The sequence below is a fragment of the Chinchilla lanigera genome, unplaced genomic scaffold (assembly GCF_000276665.1).
Source record: "Chinchilla lanigera isolate Chin_1 unplaced genomic scaffold, ChiLan1.0 scaffold00063, whole genome shotgun sequence".
NCBI classification, from domain to species: Eukaryota; Metazoa; Chordata; class Mammalia; order Rodentia; family Chinchillidae; genus Chinchilla; species Chinchilla lanigera.
This window is the reverse complement of record NW_004955464.1, coordinates 8,874,131-8,897,151: the sequence shown is the minus strand read 5'-3', so window position 1 is coordinate 8,897,151 and position 23,021 is coordinate 8,874,131. Positions and strand designations below refer to the sequence as shown.

At 36.4% G+C, this 23,021-nt stretch overlaps 1 protein-coding gene across 3 annotated transcripts in view; it reads right to left on the bottom strand.

Annotated features, from left to right (window-relative positions):
• Agbl4 (ATP/GTP binding protein-like 4) overlaps positions 1-23,021 on the bottom strand; it is a 1,347,784-nt gene that overhangs the window by 1,298,033 nt on the left and 26,730 nt on the right. For 2 of the 3 annotated variants that reach the window (XM_005398626.2, XM_005398625.1), the window contains exon 1: positions 16,663-16,889. The exons of the other annotated variant lie outside the window; for it this stretch is intronic. In XM_005398626.2, coding sequence (XP_005398683.1) covers positions 16,663-16,696 — 34 coding nt within the window. In that variant the 5' untranslated portion in view covers positions 16,697-16,889. Of the gene's footprint in view, positions 1-16,662; positions 16,890-23,021 lie in introns of those variants that run through there. 3 annotated transcript variants of the gene reach the window in all.

The window sequence follows — 23,021 nt, the reverse complement described above, 5'->3', positions numbered from 1 at the left end:
GCAGGTGATTCTGAAAGCAGCTAACAGGCAAAGAAAAAAGGAGAATTGTCAGGAGCCACCAACTCTAGTGGAGAATTGTCTGGTGGCTCCTGACAATGGAGAATTGACAATTCTCCATTGTCAGGAGCCACCAACTCTAGTGGTCAGAAGAGTTGTGAACGCTTGCCAGTAACTGTTTGCTTAAGCAATAAAGACAGTCTCTAATGTTAAGAGTCAATAACTGCTGACAATCAAAGCTCATGAATGCACTGCCAATTTGTGATTTCTACACAAATTGATTAAATAAATCTTCAGCCAGTTAGTAACATCTTGGTGATGAGTACAGGAACCCTCCCTTTTAAGGGCCTTGAAGAAGAGGACAAACAGTGGTGACATTTCTCAACAATGAAGAAGTAGCTGAAAACTACCATGTTTAATTTAGATCTTACATATATCAGGGTCCCATGCCAGCTGGTAAAAACAGATCTGACAGTAATTGAGTAATACAAAACTTCAAGAAGGACCAAGGTACTATACTTTTTAACTATTTCATTGTGGGTATGCCTACAATTGTATAATTCTTTCTTTCTTTCTTTCCCAAAAGAGTAAATACGTAAAGTACAGCAGTGCTTTGGTTCACAAATTTAACTTTCTCCACAATTCTGGTCACAGAATTCGTTCCACAATTCTGTGTACACTCATGTAAAGAATTAAGTGCGTGACTTAGGGTACCATTGTACTTGGGGGTGGGAGGCAGCTAGATATCTGTTAAAATGCCTACATCTAGACATACCTGTATTTTAAAAATAATTTTGTAAAACAAAAACAATTTAAAAGTAAGAAGCAGGGCCAGGGATATAGCTCAGCGGCATAAGCACCTGCCTGGCAAGCTCAAGGTCCTGAGTTCAATTCCTGGTACCAAAAAAAAAAAAAAAGAAAGAAAAAAAAAGAAATCAAAGTAAGAAGCAAACTCTCAATATTGACCATATATCGGTAACATTTCTATAGGGCACTAAACAATAGCATAAAATGCAATATTAGTGTGAATCTGACATTTGTTTTTCACATTTTACTTCCTTTGAGATTTTTTCTCTAACTTTTGTCTAGGTCTAGGCTGATAATGGTACTAATTGTACTGGTAATTTTTTAAAGAACAATTTTTAAGTCTTCTATGATCTGTCAACTTATTAGGCATGTAACCCTGGCCAAGCTACTTAACTACATGAGTTTTCTCTTATTCCTCATTGTAAAAGCAATGATAATAATATCTTCCTCACAATAAACCCATAAGGATTAAATACATTTCAGAATTCTACAGAATATAGCATATTTAACACAATGACTCCTACAATACGAATTATGCATATGAAATTTCTGTGTGTTCTAACATAATGTAAAAATGGCACTATTATCATCACTAACAAATCACATTAAAGATTATATACTTAAAGAAAACCTCAAACCTCTTAAGGACATTGGAGAACTAAATGACATAATACTGCGAACAGTGTTTAACACAAAGCAGGCTTTCAATAAATGGTTAAAGAGCTACAACCAAAACAATAAACCCTGGGGGATTTAGTAAACTATCTACTCCAGACTACTATATGACTGCAATATTTACATATAATAACCATTCATTTATAATACAGAATATTATGTTGCATATTAAAATAATTATTCATGTTTTGAATCCAAAGACCCTTATACAATGCTATTAGAGCCAATATAATGTGAATTCCCCTTGTAGGACAGCAGTTTTATTATATATTAACAAAACACATATACATAATTATACTCATATACAATGTTGCTCTCTATGCCTATAATCTTCATATGTCTGCATATATGACATAAAATGAGTTCCAAATATATTACAGACTTTATAATATTCAAACTGTGTCAAAATTTTACATATCTTTATGTTTCAAAATCTTTAAAAATGACTTTTTTCTCTCCAACGTACTCTTTTGTCAAAATACATCCACATGTATTTATTCAGCCACACACATTTTCATTAGTTTTATCTCCTCTCCTGGCTCTCTCCCAAAGTCAAGTCTCATATTTCTAACCGCATCCTCATCAGGTCCACACAATGATTCTATTATTATCTCAAATTCAAAGTGCTAAAATAAACCCATCCTTTCCACAACATCATAAAATAATTTCCCTTTTTGATTCTTCCATCTTCTGTCAATGAATCCCCCCAAGTTTAGCAATTGGTCCCTTTTTATCCTTTTTCCTCCTCTCTGGAAAGATAATATACACAAGGAACAACAAAGGGCTTTGGAATCAAATGGATCTGGGTTAGTTGTTTCTACTTCTTCCTAAGTGTACGAGTTTAAGCAAACTATTATACCATTTTGAACTTATATTTCATGTATACAAAAATAGAAATTCATCTCAGTTGTCTTGCAGGATTTTTTAAGATTTAATAGGAATCTTATGAATATGAAATATGAATAGCAAATATTCATAATTGATAAACCAAATTCCCTCCTTCATCACAGTCATCAAAAACAACAGATCCTTTCTTTAAAATGTCCCATTGTCACTTCCTATTCTGAAACCCTCTCAATCAAATTCTAAAATTTCCGATCTCATCTAATTCCCGTTCATCTAAGGCAATGGTCACACAGTCAACATGTCCAGATGTTTCTTCTGCCTGATGTACAAGCCCCCAACAGCACATAACTACTCTGCATCATTTTAGAATCCTTGAACAGTTCATTCCATCCAAGCTCCTTAAGTCCACCTTCCAACATGCACCCCTATGCCTGGGATTTTCTTATGATTCTCTGAGAGTGAGTTTGGTACAAATTCTTTACAATATTCTTCTGATCGCCTGTGATTTTTAACCCCATCTAATTTCTTACATCTAAGAACTCTTATGTGCCTACTCTTCATTGAATGCTCCAACTATCTCCTTATTCTACACACTAGCACTCCTCAGAAGACAGTTTCCCTTGCAGACCTCTTAAGAGACAGCTGCTCATTCTTTTCCTCCTTACCCTAAGATCTTGAAGATGGCAGGAAGACTATTATTATCAGTTCCACATTTTCTTACAGATTGTCACTCTTCCACCCTTATCAAAAATGCTTTCTCTGTGGAAGGCCAAGTCATAAAACAAAGTCACCCTTCCCCTACTTACAGATATAGGATTCTTTGTCATTCTTCACTGAGTGCCAAGAATATGACGATGAATATAATGAAAGCAAACAATAGGGTACCAAGTGGGATATAGTTAAACAAAATACAGTAAAATTAATTTCACCCCCATTTTTGTTATTTAATGTAGCTACAGGAAAATTTAGACGTATATACATTATATATTAATGTATGCTATAATGTTATACTTTAATAATGTATTCATTATTGTTGTAGCTTGGGGTTTTCAAGGGGAACAATATCATTCAGGACACATATTTTATAAAATCATTTTATAACAGTCACCCAAAGAATCATATAAAAAGAGAGTGCAGGAAATCTGTCCACATAGTAATGACCAAACAATCCAGCTGAGGGCCTGGATCCCACAGTAATGTCCTCCCTTGAGTCCAGCTGAAGACCCAGAGCCCATAACAATGCCTCCCATGTGTCCAACTGGAGGCCTAGAGCCCATGACAATGTCTCGTGCAGGCCTATTTCACTAATCTACACTCCGAAGGCCCAAAGGTCAGTGGTGGAAGCTAGAAATTCTGTGCCAGTGGGAGGAAGGACCTGTGCTAGCAAGCTGAGGGATCTGAACTGAAGCCCGGAAGCAACGCTCAAAGGAGGAACCAGAGCTTCCTGAAAAGTAGCACAGCCATCCTCAGCAGCAGTGAGGTCCCAAGCTCCTTTGATGAAGATAACAGCCAAACTCCCATCAGGAAAGCAAAGGCAACAAGCTTCTCCTGGAAACCAAGCAGTGCACCATCTTACCTTCTGGAGCCAAGAAGCAATGCTCAAAGTGAGGACCAGAGCTCCCCCAAAGTGAACCGTAGCCATTTTCAAAGACAACAAGATCCCGAGCTTATTAGAAGATGAGAACAGCTGAGCTCATCAGGAAAGCCAGAATGACAAGCTCCTGCAGGAAAACCAACATCTCCCTACAGCATCCCAACAGCTTCCAGCCAGCCTCTAAACTTCTTCCTCTCCAGTTCTGCCTCTTATGCTGCTGGCAACAATCCTCAGGTGGGCCCCCCACACCCAGCACCATTCTGACTCAGTTCAGCTGGGTGTTACAAATTGACCACCAGTTGTCAATCCACTACAATTATATTAATTATATAGTTATCCCTGACTTATAGACAAGTTCCTTTCTGAGAAACGTTCCTAAGTTGAATTCGTTTGTGACCTAACAAACTGAGTCTTACCCAGTACACCTGTGTATCTTAAATAATACACCTGTAAAAGTTTGCAACTCAAATGTTCATAAGTCGAGGACTTATTGTAAGTGAATTACATTTGTGGTTCTACTGGACATCTATGAGCTACAACTTTCCAATCCAAAGATCCCTAAAAAGGAAGTCTGGCCTTTAGTAGAGGTTAGCTGAACATGACTCTACTGTCCGCTCTCTAAGTTTGATAGTCTACACTCTTCTACCCAGAAAATATACCTGTTCTCCAGAAAAATAGATCTTCTTACTAACTTTCAAATAGTCTATGTGTATTATACCTCTTCTTACCAAGAATACCCTTTCCCTTCCAATCCTATCCTGTCACAAAAATACTTGCTGCCCTAACTTATGGCGGGAATATACACCCCACCTTGTCAATATTAGGCTTGCTATGAAACTTGAGTAAGAAAGTGGGAAGAAGTAAAGTGTGCCATTTCCCAGCAAGTTTAAGAACTGTTGATTTGTTCCAAACTGGTCTCTTTTCCTTTTGAAAACAGCAATATCCCACATAGAAGCTACTCCATCACCCTGACTCCTAATATGAAAATAGAAAACAACACTACAGCTAATCTACAAAGAACAAGAAAATAAAAGCAAGATATAAACGTTTGTTGATGTAAATCACTGCGATAATTTTTATAATTTATTATCACTGTGTAAATCAGCCTAAGATGGATAATATGTCATATCTTTTACTAGAATCATTCCCATCTTAAAGACCTATATTAAAATCCATTAGCTCCATAAAACTTTCCCTGATCAGTTTAGCCCTGAGTTAGCTTTGCTTCCTCTAAATTCCTGAAAGTTCAGTTGTATCATTTTCTTGGTAATTCTAGTCTATTCTTGTTTTGAATTTTTATTATTCAAATATTAATTATGCATTATTACCTAATGGCTGCTATAAGTACAAAAACAGAAAACCAGATATTATGTGCCTCTTAATGGGAACACAAAATACCACTTTTGAAGTGGTCTGGATTTTTAAAAAAGTCCTGAATCTAACCATATTTTTAGATATACCTAATCATTTATAGAAAATAGAGAAGACAGAAGAATATGTTGAATTATACCATCAGAAAGCAATTAGCATAATATAGGAAACTGTCCTTTTTGAAAAAAGGAGATGGGGGAACCATGTATGAAAAAATTTAAAAACTAACTGGATATTTGATGTGAAGAAATTATTGTTACTTGATATGATTATAGATATACTTGGCACAATTGTGTGTGTGTGTGTGTGTGTGTGTAGGGTATAATCATATGCACATATTTGAACAATATATGTCTAAAAGACAGATATTCTTTATACATTAAAAAAGCAAAAAATACAAATGATACATTTAGGAGTTAGTACTTGGTAAGTAGACCCTAGATCAGAGATACAGCCTGATAGTCTAGAAGGCTGACCTCTATAAAGGTAGAAGGAAGAACATAAACTTACCTTTCTGTTGAATTTTCTCAACTTAGCCTACCAAGAGGAAAAAGGACACAGATAACACAAAATAAGTGAATCAAAATTAAAATTAAAAATTAAAGAGAAGCCTGGTGCAGTTGTCCACAATGGAATTAAGTGTAAAAGATTGGCTTGTAAGAGACAGAAAAGAACTACTACCAGAGGCCTTTCACCTTCAAACTACCATCTTTCAGTTAAGAGGCATGCATTACTGGAAGATTAGAGCAACAAGTTTCTTATGCTCCTACTTTCTGGATGGAAGCCAAATTTAAATTTTTAAAATCTTACTATAATTCAAAAATAAAAAATAAAGTTATATTCCCAATGCCCAGTGGAACTAATGTGGTGGGGAACGAGAGGTTGTACTCACAAGTCCAGCCAGAAATTCACTCACCCAATATTATCTTGTCCCTGATATAAATCTGCTTATTACCTTGAAAGGAAAAGTGTAGAAAATTAAGAAAAATGAGCACAAAGTAGCTAGAATACAGTTAAGAATGTGATAAATATGGTTCTAAAAAGGCTATACTTAACTTGAAATAAATATGTTCATTCAAATTCCATGTAACTATGCTTTTACAAAATGAGTAAAATTTGCAAGGAGAAAGACAGTTTCAGACTTTTAAAATATGGTGATTCCCTGATGCCATCCAAAGATTGCTTTAATTTTCATCAAAAGCAATTTTCTTAGATTCAGAAAACTAATATGAATAAAGAGTGGATTTTAAGCCCTGATTTATCTGGGCTGCAGTATTCAAAAGGCACACCTGATTTTCAGACATTCCATACACAATTTTAAAATTATATTTCATAGCCTACTTCTTCCCTGTGAAGCTAAACATTTTTTTCGGGTAGGTTATTTATTTTAAAATAAATGTTTAAAATGACAGATGCTGACTTTTCAATTCTGTCATTTGTTGCTTCCTATAGTTGTTTTACATACTTATTAATTCTTTTCAATTTTTATTTTTTATTAGTACATGCTTATCGTACACAATTACATTCTTTGTGGGAAACTGGTACATGTACATAACACACATCAATTCTTTTTTCATTCACTTCCCCTCTTCTTCCTCCTCATTTTCTTCATCTCTTGATCCCTTTCCCTTTGAGAAAGATCTAATTCCCTACTTACTACTATCTTTTATTTTACTCTATTTATATTTTGGGTTTCACATATAACAGAAATCATGCAATATTGAATATTTTGTGTCTGATTTATTTCACTTAACATTACATTCCCAAGGTGCATCCATTTTCCTACAAATGACTCAAGTTTATCCTTCTTTATGTTAATACTCTATTGTGTATAAATACCATTTTTTACCTGGTGATGAACATATATACCACTTCCAAGATTTATCTGTTATGAACTGTAGTGCTAATTTTTTTTTTTTTTTTTTTTTTTTTTTTTTTTTGCCATGCTAGGGATCAAACCCAGGGGCTTGTTCATGCAGAGCAAGAGCTCTATCGCTGAGCCACATCTCCAACCCCAGCATTCTTAAAGGTCAAGGTAGTTGGCAATGGTAACCAACATATTCATTTTAGAACTGAAATACTTATACACCACAGGCTTCTACTGGCCTGCCAGATCGCAGCCACCTGAGAGCAAGAGAGAAAGAGACAGGCAGACAGGCAGACAGAAAGAGAGAGAGAAAGGACAATATAGAAGAAAGAAAAATACTAAATGTCTAGAGTTAATTCAATAAGCCAATCTCTTATTTAACTATAGCAAGACAAAGGTAAGCAAAACCACTAGCCAAAAATTTCAGAAAGCTGGAGCCAACATGTTTAGTGTGTTTGCCTAATTTATAGTCTGTGAAAAAAGAATAAATGGATACTTAAGAAAAAAATCTTTTAGAAAATCGGTACTGTAAAAGCATTTAGCTTACTGGGACAGATACAAAATTAATTTACCCACCTGACAATTTCATTTTTGAATTATTATCAACATTTCCAAAGTTTTAAAGTACGTATTGTTCAAAGCAGATACCCCAAAAATAAAGATTTTTCTTCCTCATTTTTGTTTGTTTTTGTTTTTTGGTCTGCTTTTCATTTTGTCTTTGTTCTTAATACAGGATCTCACAAGTTTAGGCTGGCCCTGAACTCACTATGCAGCCCAGGCTAGCCTAGAACTTGCAGCAATCTTCCTGCCTCAGCCTACAGTATGCTGGGATTACAGCCATGCACTCCATGCCCAACCTGATAAGGATTTTGTCTCTCTAATAGCTACAAAGCTCATCCACACAGTTTTTAAGTGGGTAGCATGTTTTCAAGGATAAGTTGGAAACTTTTGATAACCTAAGTGTAAAATGACATTAAAATTAGATAATTGAAGAAAATGTTACTTAGCCCATTTCATCAGGATCGCATTACTTGAATGTGAAATTCTCTGAGCACAAGTTTTTCCCTACTGAAACCACTCTGAAATAAGAATGTACAAATGATAAAAAGTTTTTCCACCTTCACTCAACCCCTACTAAACCATTTAATCCCTGGGATCATAATATAATTTGCTAGTTGGTTACAATACCCATTGTCTTGGAACATAACTTTTTAAGTTTCAATGAAAAATATGTTCAATGCCTCAATGTAGTGTTCCTTAGTTGAAGAAAAACAGTTAAACATATATTGATCTAGTCACAATGAAAAATTTGCCAGTAGCAGAAAAGATCTAATCAGCACACTACAACTTACAATTAGTCCCTAACTGGCAAGTGTGCATTAAAAGGAAGGAGAATTCCTTTTCCCTAGGACCTTATCAAATCAATTAAGTACACTAGATCATAAGTCCCTCCTCAGCATATAAGGAAAAGTTGCTTTCATAAAGGTGAACACTAGACTACAGACAGTGTACATTAAACTCACAGTATAAAGATACTCTTTTCACTCTAACAGCAAGAAAGGTCATTAGAGAAAATAAAAATTACCTACATTCTTTCCTAAATCATTTGCTTCTTAATCCAGCACTATAATATATGTGATACTGAGATTCAAATCAAAAACCCCACCAGATTAGCTTTTTATACACAGATTAAAAAAACAAATTTACAACAATTTTTACCAGGCTGCAAAAAGTTTGCAATTGTTTCTGAAAATCACTGTTACTCTCATGGTGATACCCTGGTAACAACCTCAGTAAAATGAAAAGTTAGACTATTACAGTTGCGACCATATTTCTAATTTCAGTTAAAATTATTTTTAAACTCTTCCTAATCTATTTATAACACTATGACTAATGTCCCATTCATATACTCTACATATATAAAATTACTTTTTACAGCAGCTACATGATCAGAGAGGGTCTTTAAACATATAAAAACCTGCATATCTCACAAAATGGAAGGCACCAATTAATTTAGTGGATGAGCTAAAGAGTTTCCACTCTACTATATGAATTGCACATGACCTTATAACTGTATTAGGTAAAGGATGAATATATATATTTTAAATACAGAAAATAAGTCTTAGAGCAGCACTAGTACACACTACATGGTAGAGTTAGATTTTAAATCTTATCTGTGTAATTCCAAAGCACATGCCCTATTTCCTTCATCGTGCTACCAAAAGAGATAGACACATCCAAACAGTATCTTTTTAAATGGTACTGGGGATGTCTACTGAACCCAGGACCTTCACACTGAGCTACATTCCCAAGCCATTGTTGTTGTTGTTGTTTTCCGGTACCAGGAATCAAACTCGGGACCTTGCACTTTCCAGGCAGGTGCTTGTACCACTGAGCTATATTCCCAGCCTGTTGCTATTTTATTAGTACATGTTTGCAGCACATGCATTTTACAATCATCTTGTGGACTCAGTACATGTACATAATAGAACTTGCTTCTTTTATTAAAATCCCTTCTCCATTCCTCCCCTCTGTCCTCATCCTCTAACTCCCCTTTCCCAAAGAGCTGAAGACATCACGTCCCAGGCCTTTTTTATTTTCTATTCATGACAGTGGTCTCCTCAATCACTAAATTACCCAGGCTTGGCTCAAACTTGTAATCCTCCTGCCTCAGCCTTTCAGAGAGGTGGGATTACAGGTGTGAGCCACTATGCCTGACTCCAAACAAGGTGTTAAATGTCCCTGTCCCATCCCCAATTCACCAGTTGTGTTTGCATTACTCAACTAAAATGTTTTGTTTGTAAAATGCTACAAAAAGAAGTTACTTCTTTTTCCTTCATATGTATAAAATCCCATACTTCCAATAGCCTAAACTCAAATATTTAATCTAAAATTTATAGATTAGCAAGTCCTCATTCATTTGATGTACAGATACTGAATGACCACTATGTGTCATGTGTTAATTGCCATTTTAGTCCTTAAGACACCTAGAACTAATTTAACAGATGAATGCATAAAGATTTCTAATATGAGAAACTTCACTAACTCCATATTGGAATAATTAGAAAAAATGTGCACTTTGTGTTTAAGATATTTGCCTGAGAACGTATACATTATCTCTTTCTCTAAGGAAGAAATTTTGTGTTATTCTAAGTCCTTCCATGTTATTCTAAGTCCCCCTTCCTTCAGTAACAGTATTTTACAACTAGGAAATAAAGACAGGAAGTAGAGTGAAGTGGTCCTATCAGTATGGAGTTAGAGCCAGACAGACCTGATTTAATGAAGGGGAATCAGGAAGTTGAATTACAGTCCTGGATCCTCTTCTCCCTAATTGTATGACCCTGGGTCAGTCACTTAACCGCTAACACTCAGTAGAAGAATAACAATTCACTCTTTCTTTACTGCATGCTATAATCTTTCTCATGCCTTCAAACTGGAGAAAAGGAATGGAAAGAACATGAGCTTCAGTATCAATCAGACCCGTTTCCAGCTACAGAGTCTGAATTAATAATTTAATCTAGCTTGAATCTATTTATGTCATCTTAAATTTTTTCTTCAGGTCTACCATGAAGCAAAAGGAGAGAAAGCATAAACAAAGTAAACTGTGAAGAAGCTAGTATAAGACAGACTGATAATCCAAATAATTAGAGGTGTACATTAGGGATCTGCTTTGGCAGAGGTATTGCTAGCTCAACCATTTCCAGCAAAGTATTCTTACCTTCAAGATTTCAGATTCTTAGCTGGGCATGGTGGTACACACCTGTAATCACAGAGGAGGATCCCTAGTTCAAGCCTAGCCTGGACAATTTAGTGATTTAACAAGACCCTGTCTCAAAATAAAAAATAAAAAATAGTCTGAGGCTGTAGCTCAGTATGAAGGCCATCTGAACAGATTGAACAATCCCCAGTGACAGAAAAAAAATTCAAATTTTTAAGTGGAACTTCTGAACTAATAAATAGAAGATCTCTTAACCTGAGCTTCAGAATTTCTGGAAATCATTTTTAAATTTCTGTTTGTTTCCATTTAGTATGCATTCTCGGAAGAGAATTCATTGTTCTTCATTAAAAAGCCAAAGGGATCACTGATTTCAGAACCAGAATAGGAAAAAGAAATATAGTTTTTAGTTCTGTTAGTAGGTAAGTAATTTTAGCAATGTCCTGATTGAACTCTGTATTCTCACCTCCTGACACCTACGCACATGCACTGCTTTCTCTGCTCTTCATTGCTTCACTCCTCAATCCTTCTGCCTACCACCTTCATTGGGTTAACTCTTTGTCATTCAAGACATTTGTCTCTTCCTCTAAGAAACCTTCCTGAACTACCACTCCCCTAGACCATCAGGAAATCATGCCCTGGCCTCAGAATTCTATGTACAACTTTACAATGCATAGATGATAATTTTCTAGCTACTCTTCCACTGGAATAGAAACTCCTTGAAGTCAGAGACTTTGTCCAGTATATCTCTGAATACAGTTTAGTACAATGCTTGGAACACAGAAAGCACTAAATATATTTTTAATGAATTAATATTTTTCAATGCCCTCTCTGACTGTGCCCACACCAGATCCTGCAAGCAAAAAACTGTCTGACAGGCACAAACACCACCAGGCCCATGTCACATCATCCAGGGCACTGTGACAGACCTTCTGAGCCAGGCATTCACCAAGCCCACTCCATACTGTTTTGTAACCACTTGCTAAGCATTTTTTATTTGCACTCCCACAATATAATGGTTTTTCTCCAGAGAACCATGACCCAGAGGCTCATATATTACTTTTGAAATAAAGGCAAGCAACCTACACTGGAGGTTGATTTTCCTGTTCCCTTCCCCCATAACATTGTTGAAAATATTTAGTAATGTAAGTTTTTAAACTTGTGTAAAATTTTAGGAGTCTATTTGTATTTTTTTTTTTATTTTTTTCCCTTCAGTTTGTATTCAAACATATTATTTTGGGTTTTTTGGGGTTTTTCGGGTTTTTTTGTTTTTTGTCTTTTTGAGACAGGGTCTCGCTATGCAGTTCAGGCTGGCCTTGAGCTCACTTTGTAGCCCAGGCTGGTCTCGAACTCACTGTGATCCTCCTGCCTCAGCCTCCTGAGTGCTGGGATTATAGGCATGTGCCACCATGCCTAGCTTTCAAATATATTATTTTGAAAGTCTGTTTAGAGACACAAAGGGCCACAATTAACAGTTTATAAATTTATATGACAAATAAAAGGATCTTCCTTTAGAATTTGAAAGAAATTTCTTTTATAGATTCCATTAAATAAATGGGGAATATTAAAAGCAAAGATTAGCATATTCCCATATGGTGAACACTATCAATGAATTATTGCAGCTTTCACACTTGAAATAATTTTTTATAATCAGAAATATCAAACTCATTTAAGAATGAAATTCTTCCTCAAATCAATATTAAATTTAACACCTACTCCATTCCTGAAATTTAACAATCAAAAGACTGAAACTCACATAAGACTGTGCTGTTCTTAAATGACTCAAGTTAAAACTAATTTTGTTAATATGTCAATATAAATATTGACATTTTCTGGCCATTTTGACATGTGTGTAACTCTCTAATATCTCTTACTGAAAGTAGCATTGAGCTAAGATGCTGAAACTGAATCCAAATGTAACATTTAGCAACAGAAAGACTTAGAAGAAATTAACACACAACCTTCTTGTCCATAAAAGGTGTTTTAAGTCACAATACTTTTGGAATCTTTAATAAAACCATGCTCACTTATGCTACAGAAGATATAAAGTTGACCAAAAAATTTGAACTTTTAAAAATATTTCTAAAAAAGGATGAAATGATGTAAGTATACATTCCTTTTCCACAAATTTAAAATCCTCGAATATCTACCTCTTATTTCAAAATAAATTTGGGAGCAAAAACTGCTGTAAGTTGATATGAAACTGTTCATGATTCACAATCATGTGGATATGATATTAACGTGTTTGATTCCAGGGTAGTGCAATTGACAGTGTATATGTTATACTGTCTTTCCATAATAAAAAAATCTGAATTCTGAAATATGTCCAAAACTGCCAAATAACAAACTCTAGACCTGATTCCCTCTTCATTTAAAGGTGATTTTACTACTAAACCTTCAGGAAAAACAGTACACACATACACACACACACAAACACACACACACACACACACACACAGAGTCCACATATCAATTAAACTACCATTTCTTCAGGGGTATAAGACATTGTATATTTTCCATACTTTATTCCTAATTCTTACCTAAAAAGAAAGTGTTACTGTCCCGTTTATAAATGAGAAAACTAACACCAAAAAGACAACTATTTTGCCCACCGATATAAGAATTCTTACAGTATTCTGATTTCTAAGGCTTTTTATAATTTCAATATAGATAATTTCAGACTCATATAGAGTTGATCTTCTAAAAACAGTTATTTTGCCCAGGTAGAGTGGTACATCCTAGCACTTTGGGAGGCTGAGGCAGGAGGACTGCAAGTTTCAACCAACCTGGACAACTTAGCAACTGAGACCTTATCTCAAAATAAAACAAAAAAGGCCTGATGATATAGGTCAGAGTAAAAATCCTGGATCTGATCCCCAGTGCAAAAAAAAAAAAAACAAAAAACAAAAAAAGAAAAGAAAAGAAAGTTACTTCACAGAGAACATGATCAAGGTACAATCCATTTTAACAGACTGCGTAATACTAAAATTTCTAATCTATATGAGCATCCACAAAAGTAACAAACTTAGCAATTTAGGAAAACAAATTATTTTCCCAGTAAATTTCAAACAGAATAATTTTTATCATGCTTGGAAAGGAGGGAGAAGAAACTAAGAAAATGATGCAGGTACAATATACCTTCAGACAATTACTCCCACATTTAGTTAATTATAATATTTTCTATTATTTTTTATTAAATTAATGGAGAAAAAGAAAATCCTGACACTCATGTACCCATTTGAAAGCACAAAATTTAAAAGAAATGACCTTCTTAAACAGTTATTTGCAGGCTTGAAAAAAGATATTATAAGTGTCTCTTCATTCCTCCACGAAATTCCTCGAAATCTGCTCCACACAGAGTCAAGTTCCATAATAAGTAGTTCTGATAACAATTCTATATTCTCCAAAACTTAGTCTCTGCTTTTCTTATAATAGCAAAGCATTATAGCAATGCAGAAGAAAAAAGGATATTTTATAGTCAGCGCTGATTGTTTAAAACTTGTTCTTATACATAAAGCATATGCCATATATTTGAAATTTTTTATATCCAAGCTGCAAATGAACTAAGGAAATAACATTAATGGGTGCTTCAAGTATATCATCTCTAATATCTATACATATCATTCTCATGTTACAGATGAGGAAACTGAAGGTCAGAAAATTTGAAAGCAATGGAGAGAGAGAGAGGGAAGAGAGAGGAAGGGAATGAAAAAAGAAAAAAATTGAGATGTGTTATGTTCTTGTACAAGCTTCTTATGACTAATACAATCATTGTGTGTGGCAAACATGAATTAATAAAATACAAATTAAAGAAGAAACTTGAAACCAAGGTCCCTATATGAAAGTATAAGAAACAGTACTTATACAAAGATTTGAGTTCCAGTTCTTTCCACTTCAACTTGCTAGAATATGCTTATTCTTAGGATTTTTGACCAAAATTTATAACATAGCCTACAAGGTACCCTAAGATCTGGTTCCACCTTGCTTCCTATTGCTCCACATGCACCTATACATGTCTCCTTCCAGGTTTTTACACAGTATATCGTATTTCCACCTGCCTTCAGGTATTTGCACATGGGTTTCCCTCTGTCTAGAACACTCTTTGCTCATCATTTATCCAATCCTTCTCATATTTCAGCTGAAATACACCTCTAGACAATATGATATCATTCAGTTATTTACTTAATATTTATTGAGAGCATATTATCTCCTAGACACAGTTCTAGATATGTAGGATTGATAAAAGCCCTTGTGGAGTTTACATTGTAGTTGAAGAAGACAGCTAATTAATAACACAAATAACTAAATTAAATAGCTTCCAAGGCAATATAAATGCATTGGGTAAACCTTGAAGTCCAAGGTAAGATAATCAGGAGCAAGCATTTCCCAGTGCCTACTTTAGTATCTCACATAGTTAGCATTTAGTAAATACTCACATAGTTAGCATTTAGTAAATATTTGTCGAGTAGACCATTGAATAAGGAATGCCTCTGATCAAGTTATGAGTGAGCTAAAACTATAAAACTAGTAGACAAACTATTTTTTGGAAGAAACAGAGATGTTATTCAAAGAAAAGACAACCCAAGAAGAAACCTTGAGAGATAATGTCTCTTGAACCACTCCTGATCGTTTCCAAAAGTTTACATTTTCAGCCCAGCCTTGCCACAGCCAAACACACACACCAAGGCTGGAGTAATTCAAATGGGTTGCTCTTATAAACAATCTATCACACCTAATTAGGACACATATAAAAGTTTATATGTATATACCACTTTCATCACCCACCACCATACATATCCCAAAGCTGCTGATTTTCTATACACGCTGTTATCCCTTGTACTGAACTTCCAGTTCTTTGGTCTTCAAGTCCTTTTAGGGATATTCTTACTCTCTCCCACATACAGAACTATAAAAACCCTTATTTTCTTCTATAACTCTGTAATGACACCACCAGTGATGTCTAAGTCACACTCTCTTTCTCCCTCTAAGCCCAGCCATATCCCCAAGCACGTCCTTGGAAACAGGTCCCTGGATCTCTCATCCCGTCAGTTTCCCTAACTCTTAAGGCTATCTTCCCATCCCAGAGATGTGGGTATGCACCCTTTTGTGGTTTCTGAATGACCTTCAGGATCCCATATAGAGTGACACTCAGGCCTCAGCCTCCTCTGGTAGAGTCCTAAAGGACTAGGGTACTGGGTGGCCCCTCAAGCTTCTTGCCTTTTTAAGGACCCATACAAAGATTTGTATACTTAGTGACCAGGTGTAATCCTGAGGACCCTACACAGCAAAGCTCTGTGCAAACCCTTCTTCGTGGCACTGTCTGGTATTAAAGTAACACACCTTCTACATGCACCTGCATCCTCAGACTCAGAGCCTCCACCCTGCTCCCAACCCCACCCCACACACTCCAAATCTGGCCCCTACAGGGATCCTTCCCTTGCTTCCACAGGGTTGGGTACGCACTCTCCATGACGCAGCCTATCCCTAGGATCAGCCCTCACCACAGGCACCTCAGGATTAGGGGGCTGTGTCCCAGTCCTTCCCAGGCCCACGCTCACTTAAGTGTGTGCGCACTCCCCCACAGGCTCCAACTGCAGGACTTCGAGGTCCCCGCCTGCTACTGTGCGGGGTACAAACCTCCTCTGACCCCTGACCCCGAGGTCACAACCCCACAGCGCAAAACCACTAGGGCGCCTCCTCAAGACTAGGGCCAGACTTGGACTCCTGTCCCCTCAGGCCAAGGACTGCCCTGCCGCCTCAGCCTTCCTTTAATCGACCGCCCCCACAGACCTGCCTCAGGCGCCGTCTGGCTCCGCTCCGCCATTTTTTGTTGTCCCTCACTCTCCAAGCCCACGCGAAAACTGTGGGGCAGTGGGAGCGGGTGATGGGATCTGCGGGCTGACAAGAGCTCCCTCAGGAAGACGCGGCACGCCGGTTGCCCCGGCAACGAGCTGGCTGCTCGCGGGCCGGCTGCCCGCGTGGGGGAGGCGGTGCGTGCGTCCCAGGCCCCGCCCCCGCGACGCAGCCCCCTCGTGGGCCTGTCGCCTTCAGCGCTGGGACCCGGCCGGTGCCCCGCAACTGAGCCACCGCGTCCTGTCAACTGAGCATGCTCGGCGCCTCCGGGTACCTGGGCCAACTCCGCTGGAGTGGCACTTTCCAGCCGCTGACAGAGGTCCTCGTGCTCGCCACAGTGCCTCACCACCTTGACTTTTCTGTAGTTGGTGCTCAACTCTAGGAATTTGGAACAGATTTATTGATTTCCCGGCACTTCACCGCCTATCTTGTTTGGTTTCATCCAGGTGTTAAATTACTTACATATTCACCTTTGTGTGCATTCTGTGTGCCCACACGAACTCTAACTCGCAGATGTCCATAGGATTCTGCCTTCTTGCTGCTCTGCAGCTGCACCAACCCTCAACTCTAAAAAGGCTTGTTTTGTATTTCTCAGAATACCTGGAATGCTCATTCTGTGGCCCTCTCCACTCAGACTGAATTAGAGAGTTATCCTTTCCTGACCAGCTCTCTCATCACACGGCTCACTGTGCCAATACTTAACAGTACTTTATGCATCATTTCCTTCTGTCTTCCTCACTTAACCAAGAGCTCCCTAATGCCTGGGTTATTCTTCGCCCTTTCATACCCCATAGTGCAGCATGATGCATGACACAAAGTAGATACACAGTAAATATATGTTGAATGAAAAATGAGTCCTAAATACTTGCACATTCAGATTGATTTTATTAAGCACTTAATTTTCTAGCAAGTACCCTCCTAGGTAGATTTCGTCTCTCAAGCAGCTCACAGAGAACAGAGCTAATGGCTTTGATAGAGGTTAACTGTATGAAGTGTTACTGAATCATAGAGATGGTGCTGGTCCTGTGAGTGGAGGGTAAAGAGGAAAGACTTCACAGGGAAGAGGGTTCCCTCCTTGAGTCTTGAAGAATGACTAAATGTCAGCCAGACAAAGGAGGGTAGTGTGCTGAGCAGAGGGCATTTGTGAGTCAAGAACAGAACTATAGGTAATGGGAAAGAAATTTGGAGAATTCAAGTATGGCTGAGCATAAGTTACAGGGAAAATTGTTGTCTCTAAAGAGGTTCCTAGATGATTAGGTAGTGACTTCAAATGGGTTCTCAAAAGCAGAGCCTGAAGCAAGGACTTGGTAATCTGTTGGAAAGGAAACAAGTGAAGTGGAGACAGGAAAAGAGGAAAGGGGAAGAAACCCAAGAAAAATGTCAATGAGCTTATCGCTCTCGATCAGAGACAGTTGAGCTTAATCTCACTGGAAACCCTCTAAAAAACTGTGTAGAGTGTATCTCTACTATTGTCCCTCTGAAGAACAAGGAAGCAGGGCCATTTTTCTCCTGATTTCCATCCCTGTTGATTGAGGGTTATTCTTGATCCCTAGTTTGAACTTTCTCGTGTTTCCTGGTTGTACTGCCGAAAGCCAAGCATATTTAAATCCTAGAGTTTGAGAGAAAGCCTTCAGGCAGGAAGCAGAAGGATGAGAAAGTCTTTGAGGTGAGATTTTGGCAACATACGTGTAACTATTCATCTACAGTAAAATCAGGGATAAAGTATGGGCCCCATCAAGAGTCTTCTACAAAAAGTTGCCTGAAAATACTCATCAAAAATAAGATTTAACATGTGAGCAGTTTAAAATTCACAACATGAATGTACATGTACTTTTCACAAATCCTGAGGACAGTAAAGACTGTGGGAGGGGTCACAAAGAGCCAAGGAGAACAAAGGAATTTCACTGAATATAGGGAGATAGAAAAAGAGGAAATGTCGGGCTTCAACTAAGACTCTGGCCTTATTGTAACTGTATAATCTTTTACAAATCACTTAAATTCATTTAGCCTCAATATTCTTCTCCAACAAACTGAGACAAAGGCCCTCCCTAACACAAAGAGTTGCTCTAACTCACACAAGGCAATGGATGAAATTGCATTTGACAAGTATAAATCCAGTAAATAAGAAACCTAATTTGTGTGGAATATTCATTTAAACAAACATTCCATGATGCTTCTCCTGAGCTAGACACTGTGCAAATACTGAAGATAAAAGAGTGAGTAAAATACAGTATATAACTGAACGGTTTAATTTTAATATTAAATAAAATGTAGAACACAGTTATTTAGTCAGACTAGCCCTATTTCAAATTCTCATAGCCACATATGGCTAGTGGCTTCCATTTTGGACAGTTTATGTACTGAACATTTCCGTCACTGCAGATAGTTTTTAGACTGGATCAATAGACAAATGCCAGGTGGGAAGAGGAAATAGAATCCCTAGAAAATTAGCTTCCTGACAGGACCCAACTGAACAATTGCGTTTCAGAAGATTGAATGAATGAGAAAATTCAGCTCTTCTGTGTGTAGGCTACTCCTGAGGAAGGTGCAGGAGGGAGTGTAGATACTTTCACTCCTGCTCGAGTCCTCAGAGACTTCCCTTTTGTTGTGCAAGATAATACAGCATGAGGAATGAGTTAGAAATGCCCCACATAGACTCACAGGCATTGGTTTCCCCAAGGTAGCATTCAGAGTGTCTCTAGGAGATCTACTTTCCCCAGGGACTTCCTGTGGCTCTATATCCACAGATACCATCCACCCTCTACAAAATCAGGGTGCCTTGCTTCAAACAGCAGTCTCTGTGGGATTCACCCATTTTCTCTGAAAATATTTATTAAAATGACACTCTCCATATGTCTGGCCACTGAGTTACATGCAGTATGGAATGAAAGAAAGTTTACAATCATATTTTTTACATGTGCAAACTCATTTCATTTTCAAAGCAACATTATAAAATTGGCTTTAATATCTTGTTCAGAGGATGAAAATGAGGCTCAGAGTTTAAGGGACAGACTAACATCAAGTTACAGTCTGAAAGTAACTGATTCAGAGAAGACTAAAATGGTCCTAAGAACTTCACCTATGATACCTTGTGTAATTTTCACATCAAAAATACCACGCCTTTGAAGTTTATTAACTAATTTAAAAGAATAACAAGTGAAAATCCAGTTTACAATTAATTTCCAAACAACGCAGTAAGGGCAGTGACATAGGTATGTGCAGAAGTATGGGAACAGTGAAGAGAAATGATCTTCCTTTCCTCTTTTCCTGAAGAAATAAAATGGGAGCTGAGTAAAAAGGATGAGGGGTATCAACCAACTAGTTGATGAGAAAGGTCTCCTGTGTTATATGAAAACACTGAGACTCTGCATAAAATATTTAAAACATGGCTGGACTCGAATAAAAGGAAAATATTCTGATGTCAGAAGAAAAGAGGGATACAGTCATTTGCCCTTGTAATTTCCTCTGCCCAAGATGTTCTTCTTTCCAATATTTTCCAGACTGACTCTATATTTTCATTCAGATGTCATCTTAAATGTCACATTATTGGGAAGATCTTTCCTTAACACGATTTTTAATTCATAGATATTTCATAATTTTATTCTTATTATGAATGGTATATTTTGCTCTTTTTCCCCACATGTTTTATTCATGTACACAAGTGTTATTGATTTTTGTCAGTTATTATTACAATTGTAAATTCATTGAACTTCCCCATTGTGTCTAATAGTTTGTTAATCATTTGACTTTTTTAAAGAAGAATAATCAATAGCAAATTATAATGATATCTTCCCTGTCTATCCTTTTATAATACTTCTTTTTATAATATTTCATTTCCCCATGTTATTTCTTTTGCAAGCACCTTTAGGATTATGTAAGATTCAAACAATTAAAAGCAACCCCATCAAAATACCAACAACATTCTTCACAGAACTAGGAAAAAAATCCTAAAACTCACATGGAAACACAAAAGACTATGAATAGCTAAAATAACCTTGAGCAAAAACCATGTTTAGAAGCATCAAAATACCTGATTTCGTAATATACTACAGAGCCATAGTAACCAAAGCAGCACTGTACTACCACTAAAACATACTCACAGATCAGTGGGGCAGAATGGAGATCCCAGAAATAAACCCATGCATGTACAGCAAACTGATTCCAACAAGAGGTCCAAAACAATACAATGGAGAAAGACAGTCTCTTCAAAAAATTGTGCTGGGAAAATTGGAGATACACTGTATTTGAAACTCTAATCTCTTTCTCATTCTCTACGAAAATCAACCCAAACTGGATCAAAGACCTGAAGCTCTGAAACTACTAGCAGAGAACATAGGGGAAACACTTGAAGATTTTGATATAGATAAATTGTTTAATATGACTCAAAAAACAGCAAACAAAGGCCAAAACAGGAAAATGAGATAACGTTATGCTAAGAAACTTCTGCACAGCAAAGGAAACAGTCAATAAAGTGAAGAGATAAGTCATATAATGAGGAAAAAATATTTTCCAACTATTCATCTGACAAAAGATTAATACCCAGAATATATAAAGAACTCAGAAAACAACAAGAACAAGTAATTCAATTAAAATGAGCAAATGATCTGAATAGACATTTCTCAAAAGAGGAAATACAATGCCAACAAATATGTGAAAGTATACTTAATATCATTAGCCATAAAGGAAATGGAAATTGAAACTACAATGAAATATCACCTCATCCCAGCTGGAATGGCTGTTATCAAAAATAAAATAAAATAACAAATGCTTCCAAAGATAAAGAGAAAAAGGAACTCTTACACTCTTGATAGCAATATAAATTAGTTACAGCCATTACAGAGAACAGTATAGAGGTTATTCAAAACCCTAAAAATAAATCTACATGTGATCCAGCTATGACAATTCTGGGTATTCATCTACAGAAAAAATAAAATCAGCACATTAAAGAGACACTGGGCTTGAAACGTGGCTCAGTGGTAAAGTGCTTGTCTAGCATGTATCATGTCCTGGATTTGACCCCCAGCACCAGAAAAATGAAACAAAACAAAAAGAAAAGATACCTGCCTGCCCATATTTATTGGGGAACCATTCACAATAGCTAAGTTATGGAACCAACCAAAGTGCCCATCAATACATAAGTAAAATGTTTATACACATAATGGAATATTCTTCAGCCATATGGCAGAATTTGCAGTAAAATAGATGGAACCAGGGTCCCATGTGTGAAGTGAAATAAGCTAGACACAGAAAAACAAGTACTACATATACTCTCTCTCATTTGCGGAAGCTAAAAATGTTGACCTCACTGTAAGAATAGTGATGACTACTACTAGAGATTGAGAAGTGTGTGTTTTCAGGAGGAGAGTAGATCTAATCAGTGCATGCTATATGCATGTGTGCAGATACTCACTGAACTTGTTAATATGTACAATTAATAATATTAATCAAAAAATAAATTAATTACCAAAAAATATGTGATTCTTATCTTTTCCTAGTACTAAAATAACTGTATCTAAATGTTTTCTATTAAATGTAAATTTTTGATATTTAGTCTTTGCCAAGCTGAAGAAATTTTGTTCTGTTCCTAGTTTTCAAATACTATTAAAATAAGAATAGGTATTAAATTTTGAATCAAGAGATATCTTTGCATGTGCTAAGATAATATTGCAATTTTTCTATTTTAATGTAGTAAATAATTTTTGATAGATTTTCTGATTTTAAAGCCTGTTTAAACACAATATACTTTAATGCACTGTTGAATTCAACTAACTACCATTTTATTTTAAATTTTTCTATCTATGTTAGAAAACGGAATGAGCCATCTGAGCCTAGAACATTTGGGAAAATATTTTTACCATCATTTCAAATCAAGTTCCTTAATCATTATCATTTTATATTTGTTGAGCCAATTTTGGTATTTCATGATTTACAAAAATGTATTAAATTTAGATAGGTTTTTACTTTTTTGTAATTTATAAAATCTCTTTTATGTCTATATTTCCTCTTTTTAATTATGAATTTATTTTGATTCTCTTTCCTTTTTTATTGATTGGGATTACAAGATGTATCTGTCTACTGATTTTGTAAAGTACAGTAGTACCTTGGTTCACAAATTAAATTTGTTTCATGATTTTAGGGAAGATAACCTCATTTGTGTGGGGAAATGGCTATGGTTGTGTTTGTCACCCAGTGTGTTTGTGAATGGAAGCCACACTTTTGTTTGAGAACTGAATTGTTGTGAACAAAAGCATTCATGAACTAAGGTATTCCTTTATTATTTTATTTATTTTCTCTTC